This window comes from Vombatus ursinus, unplaced genomic scaffold, assembly GCF_900497805.2.
Source record: "Vombatus ursinus unplaced genomic scaffold, bare-nosed wombat genome assembly UNPS02007612.1, whole genome shotgun sequence".
In the NCBI taxonomy this organism is placed as follows: Eukaryota; Metazoa; Chordata; class Mammalia; order Diprotodontia; family Vombatidae; genus Vombatus; species Vombatus ursinus.
The window spans coordinates 10,035,165-10,046,872 of record NW_020947390.1 but is presented as its reverse complement, the minus strand read 5'-3'; the positions used below and the strand labels follow the sequence as shown (position 1 = coordinate 10,046,872).

The window sequence follows — 11,708 nt, the reverse complement described above, 5'->3', positions numbered from 1 at the left end:
GTAGGCACCACAGACATTGTTGTCCCCAACTGAGTCTTAAGGGAGGTTAAGTGACTTGTCTAGGGTCATGCAGAGTGTTTAAGTGCCAAAAGCTGGATTTGAAGCCAGGTTTCTCCCGGTTCACCCCAGAAGTGAGCAAATAACTTGTCCAACTCATCTAAGAAAAACCAAGATTTGGACTCAAGTCCTCTGAACCTCTCACTGCCTGACCAGTTAGGAGGCCATTATTATAATCTCCTTAAGGACAGAGTCTTATCTTATTTTTGTTTTTCATTCAGTGTCTAGCATATGATAGGTACTTACATTTTGAATGAAGAAAGGAAGGAGGAAAAGAATGAAGGAAGAAGAGAAGGCCCAAAGGGGTAGCTGTCACAGAAATTGAGATCTAACACTTTTTGGAGGCAGGCATGGAGAATGGAGTTGGAGGACTTAGAAGTGCATTTCCTTTCTTTATCATTAATGTGTTGAACTGAGCAGGAAAAATGTATTTAGGTTTCTCACAGGAATTGGAGTAAGTAGACTTTAATTGCATCAAAAGTAATGATAGGAGTCAGGTAGGTGGTGGAGTGGATAGAACACCATCCCTGAAGTCAAAAGGACCTGAGTTCAAATCTGGCCTCAGATCAAACACTTGACACTTACTAGCTGAGTGACCCTGGGCAAGTCAGTTAACCCCAATTGGCTAAAAAAAAAAAAAAAAAGTAATGATAAATAAAAGTGGTGAATACTCCAGAATCCTTGACACTGAAGGACCAAAAGGAGAGTGTTTGTCACAACTGTTCTTTCAATAAAGAAAGAATACCCTGGTACTAACACAGGATAGGAGGGATAGAAGACCATAAACTCCATGAGTTTATAAGGGCCTAATTTTTTTATTTCTTCTAATGCAAACATAGTGGTCTACTTAATAAATGTAAATTGAACAAAATTGAACAAAAATGGTCTTCATCATCATCAGTAACAGTAACGATCATAATAGTTGACATTTTTATAGGATATATACACTATTTCATTTGAACCTTGCAACAACTTTGTGAAGTAAGTCAGGCAAGACCTGTTATCCCTATTTTACCAATGAGGAAACTGAGGCTTAGAGAGATGAAATAACTTAGAGAGGCAGCATGGCATAGTAGAAAAAACACTCCACTAGGGATCAGTGACCTGGATTCAAGTCTTAGTTGTTCCACTTACTAGCTATGTGACCTTGGGCAGATCACTTTCCCTTGGAGTCTCAGCAGATCACAAAGGATTTTTGCAGTTCTAACATTTTGTAATTATATAACTACACCAAAGTTGTATCGCTAGAAAGTGTCAGAATTGGCTCTCAAACCCAATTTATTTTTAGCTCCAAATCCAGTGCTCAGGCTATGTTGACAGGATTTTTACTGAGTCAGTCTCTAACCTGAGAATGCTCAGAGCCACACAAAGCAGGCCTAGGGACTGAGTGCCAATGATCAAGGAGTTTAATTAATCAATTTCAGAGAAAGAAAAGTTCTCTTCGCTGAAGTAAAAGCATAGGTTTTATACCATATTTCACGGCATAATCATAACAGATTTTATGACAAATTTTTTTTGCAAAAAACTGGGGTGCGACCATTATGTGAAGCTTTATTTTTTGGTGCATGTATTACTTAAAAACAATTTATTACTCCCCTCACTCCTACTGGCTCTTCCTTGGGTTGAGTGACAATGCTGCTAGTGCTGTAGTGCTGTAAACAAACCATGCAAGTCACAAGTCAACTGTGGGAAATATACTGACAATTTGTGTGTGCTGAGAATTCTAGGCTCAGGGCTCTTAATGCTTGAGAGATAAATATGAATCTATAGGCCATTGGTGCTCTGTTTACCTTTTAAGTAGTGTGATGAACAGAATTATATCATATGACAATTATGTGATGAAAGGTTATAAACCAATTTTTGGACTGGGAAAAAAAACAAACAAACCACACCCAACATGCCACGGGAAGGAGGGGGGAAGGTGGATTACAAACAATCATTTAGTGGTTTCCCACAAGAAACCCACAAGTCCCACAATGCAACATTTCTGAAGTCAAGTCTTTGGGGAGAGTGACCACTTCCCCTAGAGTACAGAACCAGAGTTCTGTGAGGGGAACAGGTTCTACAATCTTTGTTTCCCTTCACGTAAGGTCCAGTGCTTGTGAGAGTTGTCGGAGTTTTGATTAATCAGTTTAAGCTGCATTGTGAGCTCTGAATCTCAAGCCAGAGAGGCAGCTCTTAAGAAAACTAAATTATTAGTATTCATTACACATATCATATCAATTAATATGAAAATTATAAACTCTCTTCTTAACTATCATGCCATACTATACTATAATACACCAATACCACACCACACCACACCACTGATTCTCTAATAATTTTTAGGTTCATGGTGTAAGAAACACTTCAACTTAGTCCCTCTGGGCAATCTTTATGTAAATAGGTATAAATTCCTTCAAAGGAAGTTTAAGTTCACTCTTGTCTCTTAAGGTAACCAGACTCAGAACAACTCAGAAACTTTGTTCCTGAATAGATTTAAAAGTTCCTTGAGAACTCCAGGCAGGATTCTTCCCAGAGCATTCCTTAATTGGCTGATCCTTCACCTGGAAGATAGTCATCTATCAAATAGCCAGTGTGGCTTCAGAAAGGGCCCAGGAATGGTTGATATGGTGTTTGCTGCCCAACAACTTCAGGAGAAATTCCAGGAGCAGAACAGAGGTTTAGCATTGACTTCACCAAGGCCTTTGATACTTTTGATACTTTGATACTTAATGCAAGGCCTCAGTCATGAGGGCTTGTGGAAGACTGTGGTGAACTTTGGTTGCCTGGAGAAGTTGGTCGGTATTGTACGCTAGTTTCATGATGGCATACTTTCATAGGTTCTCAATAAAGGACCATACCCTCATGCTTTCCCAATCACCAATGGAGTGAAGCAGGGCTGTGTGCTTGTTCCCATGCATTTTAACATATTTTCAGCAATGTTGTCAGATGCCTTCAATAAAGGAGAAAACAGCATCAAGGTCAGCTACTGCACTGATGGCAAATTCTTTAACTTGAAAAGGCTACAAGCTAAGAGGGAGAGTTGGTGCATGACTTTTTGTTTGCAGATGATTGTGCACTCAATGCAGCCTCTGAGGCTGAAATGAAACAGAGTATGGATTGATTATTTGCTGCTTGTGCTAATTTTGGTCCGACAACACCAAGAAAACAGGTTCTCCACCAGCCAGCATTGTACCATCCATTCATGAAACTGTTGGTAACAGCAAACGGAGAAATTTTGAAAGCTGTGGGTAAATTTACTTATCTTGGTAGTATACTTTCCAGGGATGATAGGTGATGAGGTTGATGCATATATTGCCAGAGCTAGCTCAGTGTTTGGGAGGCTCCAAAAGAAAGTGTGAGAGAAAAGAAGTATTAGGCTATATACTAAACTGAATGTCTACAGAGTTATTTTGTGCTGACCTCATTGTTGTATGCCTGTGAAACCTAGTCTACCAGCTGCCATGCCAAAAAATTGAACTGTTTCCATCTGAATTGTCTTATGTAGATTCTGAAAATTATCTGGCAAGATAAGGTTATCAGACACAAGTCCCTGAATTGCTGGCATTCAAACTCTATAGCAGAAAGTGCAACTCCAATGGGCTGGCCCTGTAGCCCAAATGTCAAACTATGTTTAACTAAAAGACTATTTGGTTGAGAAGTCTGGTAAAGCAAGCACTCACATGGAGGTCAGAAGAAGTGGTACAAGGACACTTTCAAGGTCTCTCTGAAGAATTTTAGTATCAATTGTGAGATATGGGAGACACTGGCACAGGACTGCTCAGCGTGGTGTGCCTGCTTCCAATAAGGCTCTGTGCTCTAAGAGCAAAGCAGAATCACAGTAGCACAAAGCAAATATGAGATGCGCAAATCTGGAGACATCTCCATCCCAAATGTTCAAATGACCTTTTTTTGTATTCAACCTGTGGCAGAGCCTTCTGAGCTCACTGTACCTTGACCCCAACATATTGATGTCATTGGTCCTTCACAACAACAAAAGACAAACACTTTGGGAATTAGTTTTCTCTGTGTAATTAATCATTTGATGGTGGAAATGGGAGGTTTTTTTGAGGGAGGCATGGTGGGAGGGAGGGGAGTTGGATGGCTAAAAATTTGGCAGAAGAGGGCAGTATGAGGAAGCACTAGGTTCCCTGGTAAGAAGAGTGGAGGAATGCCTTAAAAATGAAGCAGGCAAAGGGAAGAAAGGGGCTCAGAAATTAGAGGTGGGCATGTAGTGTTCGCAAGGTCTTGGAGTCAAATTTCATAGTTTTGTCTAGGGTCAGTAATTCCCACCAATAAAACCTATTTGATACAGGTGTGCCCTGGCTAATTAAGGTGAAAAAGAGCATCGAATTTCAAGTTCGGGAACCTGGCTTCAAATCCTAGCTGTCACTTGACTACCAGTGTGACCTGTGGCAAGGCAATTAAATTCTCTGGTTCTCAGTTGCCTCATCTGTAAAATGAGTGGTCGTCCCTTCCAGTAACAGCATCCCTTTGATGCTAGGAAACCTAACTACCCGCCAGCACCCACGAGAGGTTAACTACAGGATGTCCCAAAAGTCTTAGTGCAGTTGGAACAGCTGGGGCAGCAAAAGACGAAGTCCCTTCTCCACCTGCATTTACTCTCGGGGAGGAACAGACTCCACGCCTTGGGAGAAAAAATTTCCTCGAGCGCATGCCCAGGAGTCTGGAGTTCCTGCTCTCCCTCCCATCGGGCGCCGCGCCCCAGCCCCGCTCCCCCTCCCACTCTTTAGAGCGGCGAACCGGAAGATTTGCTTTTACGACAGTCGTAAGCCGACTTTCACGGCGGCTGCCTTGGTCGCTTTTCGACCACAACAACGATGGCGGCTTCCGGTGGCACATTTGAAAGTGCGAGGAGCATTGAAGAACGGAAAGAACAGAAGCGGCTGGCTCGGGCCGAAGTTCTGCGGCAGGTACCTCCTCTCGGAGTCTCTGTGTGCTTTCGCTTCCGGTGCCGAGGGCGCTGGGGTCTGGGGAGCCGCCCCTCCGGGCCCCGCCTCCCTCCTCGCTCTCTCCACTCTTCCCTAGCCGCCGTTCTCGGTCCTTCTCCCTCAGCTGCGGCCCGGAAAGGGTAGACAGTCTCTATCTATTCACTTTTTTTCTTATTTTTCTTTTTTTTGGCGAGGCAGTCGGGGTTAAGTGACTTGGCCAAGGACACACAGCTAGGAAATGTCAAGTGTCTGAGGTTGGATTTGAACTCAGGTCCTCCTGACTACAGGGCTGGTGTTCTATCTACTGCGCCAGCCGGCCGCCCCTTTTTTCTTGGTCTTTGGTACATTTCAGACATTGAGAAACTGCACCTTTAAAAAAGAATGGGTGGAATAAACGTTGTAAAGCTGTTTAATCCATTCTTCTGAAATAGAGGATGGAGGGAAAGATTCTGAGCACTGAATACATCAATTGTTTGGGAATTTGTGAGCCATGGAAGTGCCAGGTTTTCTTTAGGAACTTTAATCTACTTGTTCAATGTATGTATATTTTTTTCTTACTGAGTTTAAATTTCCCTCAGATAAAAATGTATTATGCAGAAAATTTTCACTTGAGAGATTCATAAATGGGTGAATATAAAAATTGGAGTTGAGTAAAAGCGTTTCTGAAAAATTTCATAGATATTTGAAGAAAAAACTATTCTTCATTTTATTACATGGCAAATTCTTGAGGCTGTGTTCAGTTGAAGGTTCAAAAGACTGTGAAAGTTTTTTATTTCTAGGCTAGTCTAAGAAAGATATCTAGATTAGCTTTTTCAAAAGCCAGTGTGATTTTGCTTAATCACATTTGTTGAAAAGTAGGTATTACTGTTTCTTACTCTGTGAAAATTGAGGCTGGAAGAGGTTTTGACTCTTTTTCCCCCTCTTCTTTCCTCCATCCCTCTTCTGGTTATTTATTGAAATGGTACCATTGTTACTATGATTATGATTTTGACAATACAAAAATAATAATAGCATTTATGTAGTACTTTAAGGTTTACAAAATGCTTTACTTGTGTTATCTCATTTGATACTAAAAGAATTAAATACTTGTCTGAATGCTCCATTTATAGGATGTTATTGCATTTATATTCATTTGTCACTCTGAGCTTACAATTTAAGAGGTCATAAGATTTAGCAAGGGAAGAGACCTTGTAGACATAGCCCAAACCTCTTATTTTACAGACAAGAAAATAAGGCCTAGAGAGGTTAAATAGAAGAGACTGGATATGAATCCAGGTCCTCTGACTTCTATTTTCTACAACAGTAATTTTACTTGGTAGGCACAGTAATATGGACTTTCATATTTTTTTAATCTAACAACATCATGTTTAATTTACTTAGTTTTCCTCTCGATATCATTGTAAAGTGGCTTTTACAGAGAGGGCCTCTTTTATTGTTGTATGCTAAAGGAACTCCATCCACTTCAGTAAGCATTTATGTTCAAATCACTGAGTTAGGCACAGTGGTAAAAACAACAACAAGCAGAAAAGGTTACATAGGTGAAAAACTTCACGTGCCTATCATCACAGAGCTTATATTCTACTAGGGCGTGGAGTGGGGGAGAGATATAACACGTACAGATAATAGGTAAGTACAGATGCAGATCAGTGTATTCACAATGTATATAAAAATAAATGCACTGTAATAGAAAGAAGGGAGCACTATTTGCTGAGGGAATAGGAAAGGTGTTTTGGTGGAAGTGGTACCTGAGCTGAGCTTTGAGCCTTAAAATGAGGTGGAGCTGAGAAGGGATATAGCCTGTGTAAGGAAAGAGAGATGTAACGTTATAGGTAGGAAACAACAAATAGGCCAGTCTAGCTGGAATGTTGAGTATATGAGGAGAGGAAATGTGAAATCAATTTGGAGAGAAGATGGATCCAGAAAGACTTCTGATGTTTGTTTGAATCCTGTCCTTTAAAAAATAGACTCTTTGGAAGTCTGTAAATAGGCATAACATGACATTATTTGAATTTCTCATGTATTCAGATCGCCTTTGTACCTATTGAGGAACTCTAGAATGCTAGAACATGAGTTTATTTAGCTTAAACCTTTGTATTACGTAACACCTTTTGCTCAGAAATCTGACTTGCGTATTGTTCATCTTGGTGATTTAGAAGATTATTTTTAGGGAAGAGTTTAGGCATTGATATTTAAACGTCTTTGATTTTTTTTGGCAGTCCTTCTGAATTCTGGCTATACAATGGAGAAAGATATGTTTGTGAAAGAATGACAAATATTAGTACAAATTTTTGACAGTGTTGACTTACTGAAAGATAACCCATTAGATGTATTATTCGTGAAGTTGTATACTGATTCAACCATTCTGGAGAGCACTTTGGAACTATACCCAAAGGGCTATAAAACCATGCATACCCTTTGACTAGGCAATACCACTACTAGGTCTATATTCCAAAGAGATAAAAAACAAAAGGGGAAGGTCCTATGTGTACAAAAATATTTATAGCAGCTCTTTTAGTGGTGGCAAAGAATTGGAAATTGAGAGGATGTCCATCAGTTGGGGAATGGCTGAACAAGTTTGAACAAGATTGTGATGGAATACTATTGTGCTTTAAGAAATGATGTGCAGAATGCTCTCAGAAAAACATGGAAACACTTAAGTGAACTGATGCAAAGTGTAATGAACAGAACCAGGAGAACATTAACAGCAATATTGTGAGATGATCTACTATGAATAACTTAGCTATTCTCAGCAATACAATGATTCAATACAATTCTGTAGGACTTATGATGAAAAGTGCCGTCCGTCTCCAGAGAGAGAACTGGTAGAGCCTGAGTGCAGATCAAAGATACTTTTTCTTCACTTTGTTTTTCTTTTTTTTTTTTAATCTGTTTTCTTTCACAGAATGACTCACATGGAAATATGTTTTGCATGACCTCATGTGTATAACTACTATGTCAGATTGCTTGCCTTCTCAATGGGGGGGGAAGGGAGAGAATTTGGAAGTCAGTTTGAAAAAAATGAATGTTAAATTTGTTTTTTTACGTGTCATTGGGAAAAAATATTAAATAAGATTTTAAAAAGATAACCCATCTGATTAGAATGGTGAAGAATAGATATGGAAACATCACATTTTGAACAACCTAATTCTGTTTCTTCTAAGTGTTCAAATCAGTGTTTCCTTCAAAACACACTTCTCTTTGCTACGTTACCGTTTATGTTTAAAAGTCCATTGAACATTTTCTCACATGGAAGCATTAGAATTAGTTTTCTGTCATATGAGGGTACTTTCTGCCTACTCTGTAGAAATGGAGTTGACCTTTCTTTTTCCTTTTGCTGTTATTGCATAAAATACTTTTTTTTTTATCAAAAGTGAAAAAAAAAGGAGGGGATCAGCTTGTCATTAACCATTTCAAATCAGAAAATGAGATTCTCATTTGTTTGACTTTTTAAAGAGCTTTTTATGCCACTTAAGTGTGTATATATATAGGGAAAAAATTACTTAGAAAAAAATGAATACCTAGTATAAGTAGTACAAAGTCAATGATTGACTCTCCTTCCCTGGGTACTTTTGTACTGTTGTTTTCAAATAAATACTTTTATAGAAAAAAAAATTAAGCACTCACCTTTCTTTTGCAGCCTTGATTAGTGAATCAGGAACGCATAATGAAGACTCGTCATTTTTTTTCCTACCTCTGTCTGTTCATTCAAGCAGTTTTAGGTAGCAGTCATCACCTAGTCAGATATGTAATATTTGTTTTAAGATTCTAGGGAGAGAATCTTCTTGAATCTTGAAGCTTCTTTTTAAGTCATTACTAATGACTAGTAATTGTTTTTGAGACTTCCTAATGAAATATTTTGTGTTTTGATAGTGTTTCAAACAGTGGTAGTATTTTTCAAGTCAGTTAATACAGTATACTTGTTAACAACTAATGGCTGGTAGTAGACTTGTGAGAAGGTTTTTATCTGTTGATACACTATATATTTCTTCCTGGAGGCCAAAATCCAGCATGAAGAGAAGAGGAATTCATGTCTCAAGTTCTGAGAACCTCTTTTGTTGGAAGTGGCACTCAGTTCAGGTTTGACAGTGGGAGGAAATGAGGCACTAACAAGTCATTGAACAGTTAAAAAGTTTATTTTGTCCTAACACAGCAAGGACATTCAGGAAGGATAATGCTTCCCTCCTAGGGTTTTGGCATAAAGTGTTTCAATAAACCATAAAATGCTGTATAGATGATAGCTTCTCTTATTATATTTAGGATTATGAGATTATAGATTTATAGATTTTTAGATTTGGAAAGCTCCTTAGATGTCATCTCATCCAACTCTTCGTTTTACAAATAAAGAAACTATTGAATTGGTTCTCTAGAAAGAATAAGTGACTTGCCCAACGTCACTGGTAGCAAGTGTCATAGTCTTGGGTTTGGACCCAGGTGCTTTGACTCCAAACCCAGCACTCTTTCATCTGTACTATCTAGTGCATAGCAGATTGGGAAGAGAGGTATAAAGCTTCTATACTTGAGTTTCTTTGAGGATTATAGGACAGAGTTTCTTCATTTGTATTACTATACAACTGTATTACTATACAAGATGGATTAGGATAGTAGTAATAGTATTGCCTTGAGTTGAGGGTTTTTATGACCATGTACTATAGGAAGGAGGAAGAAAAATTCCTTCTTCCAAGATTCAGACTAGTCCTAGGCAAAATTTTAAATGTTTTAGGGAGCTATTAGAAGCACACTCACAGCCTCAAGAAATGACACTTGACAACATGGGAAGAGACAGGAAAACTTCAAAAAGCAGATATAAGAATTGTAAAATCGCTCATGGCTTCAGGCTCATGCCTTGAGCTATACTTAGACTTCGAGTGACTTAAGAATGTAATTGTCATGGGAGAATGAGATTTTCTTCCAGTTTGTATTTATTTTTATTTTTTTTGGCAATTGGGGTTAAGTGACTTGCCCAGCGTCACACAGCTAGTATCCAGTTTGTATTTAAACGAAAAGTTTAAAAACAATGAAATTAGTTAAAATACCTTTTGCAGAGCATCAAATAAAATAATTTTAAACATTCATAGCTTTAGAACTGGGAGAGACTTTAGAAACCTTATAATCTAAACCTCTCATTTTACAGATGAGGAAATGGGCCAAGAGAGATGAAGTGTTTGGGACCCAGTGTCATTCCAGATGATACATGGCAGAGCCAGAGGATCTGACTTCAAATCCAAATGCAGCACATGAAATTTCTCCTGTGCTATACTATTTAAAAAACTCTGTCTTTATTTAGTTTACGTTAATATACTTTTCAGTTTATATAAGAGACTCTTCTTACCATAGCCCTACCTGTGAGGTGATGTGGACAATTATTATTAAGCATCGGTTTTAAATGATATCTCTAATTACCTAGTTGTCATTTAACTGAACTGCTTATTCTATTATTTTGTTTATTCTATTATTTTACTTTGTAGCCAATATGTTTCATTATCCTAGTTTGTTTTGAATTCCCTAAATTTTTGAACTTGTAATTTGAATTTCAATAAAAAATTTTTTTTAAGGCAATTGGGGTTAAGTGACTTGCCCAGGGTCACACAGCTAGTAAGTGTCAAGTGTTTGGTCTGAGGCCACGTTTGAACTCAGGTCCTTCTGACTTCAGGGTCAGTGCTCTATCCACTGAGCCACCTAACTGCTCCTCAGTAACAATTCTTGAACCAATCTATTTTCTATACTTAGTTTACATTTTACATTGTAATGACCCATCTGTGAGGTTCTCAATAATAAATGTTTTTGCTTAAATATTGAAAACATAGTGCACCTTAAAAAAAAGGAATGTATGTGATTATCTTTGACCCTAGTCCTTGATTTTATCTTGAGGAATTCTGTATCTTTAAACAATTAAGCATCATAAAATGATAGAATTTTGGAACTGCAAGAAGATCATTTGGTTCTGCTGCCTCATTTTTATAGCCAGAGGTTGAGTGACTTGCCCAGTGTTATTATATCCTTTGTAAGTGTGAGATCCAGATTTCCTGACTTCCAGGTCAGTTTTCTTTTACTAAATGGAATGATAGAAGATTATTTTGATGTACTTGTTCTTTGCCAACCATTTCTAGTCTTGAAGTTTCACGTATTCTGAAACTACATTTAAAAATAAATTGGAGAAGTAGTAATGCTAAAATCATAGAAACAGCTGGTGCAATTCTGTCAGTGTGGGAAATGGGCAAAAGGGTAATAAGACAATTTACATCATTCTACTTAAAGAAAGAATGACTGTAGGGTGTAAGTAGTGTATTCCACTATTCATAGTTTGATCAAGTTTGGGCAGTTGAACAAACCAGACAAAGGGTAGCTCCGTAGGAGATATATATATGCATATATACACACACCTATACATATATATATAGTGTTAGAAGAGCAAAAACTCTTTTTTTAATAGGAAATAGCAAGGGTTGATTGTGGGTAAGGGAGAACAGGTATACTCAACACCTTCTCACCTCTCTCAGTTGACTTTCCTCTTTCTTTGGAGGACTAGAGGGTAGAACAGTAGTCTCCACCCCTTTCCACCCCAAGCCTTTCTCCATAAAGCTATGGCTTGCAACTTTCCAAGTAACTCTCCATTTTCCTTCAGGGTCTCTGCTTGGTTTACTTGGATACTACATTTTAAGAAATTTTAAGTGATAACTGTCCATATCTCTTAGAACCAGAGGGGAAAGTAAAAATTAA

The 11,708-nt window shown here is 38.2% G+C and overlaps 1 protein-coding gene across 1 annotated transcript in view; it reads left to right on the top strand.

Annotated features, from left to right (window-relative positions):
• The first annotated feature begins 4,861 nt into the window (after positions 1-4,861).
• CWF19L2 (CWF19 like cell cycle control factor 2) overlaps positions 4,862-11,708 on the top strand; it is a 123,652-nt gene continuing 116,805 nt past the window's right edge. Inside the window, exon 1 of the mRNA XM_027849597.1 lies at positions 4,862-4,973. Coding sequence (XP_027705398.1) covers positions 4,881-4,973 — 93 coding nt within the window. The 5' untranslated portion in view covers positions 4,862-4,880. The remainder of the gene's footprint in view (positions 4,974-11,708) is intronic.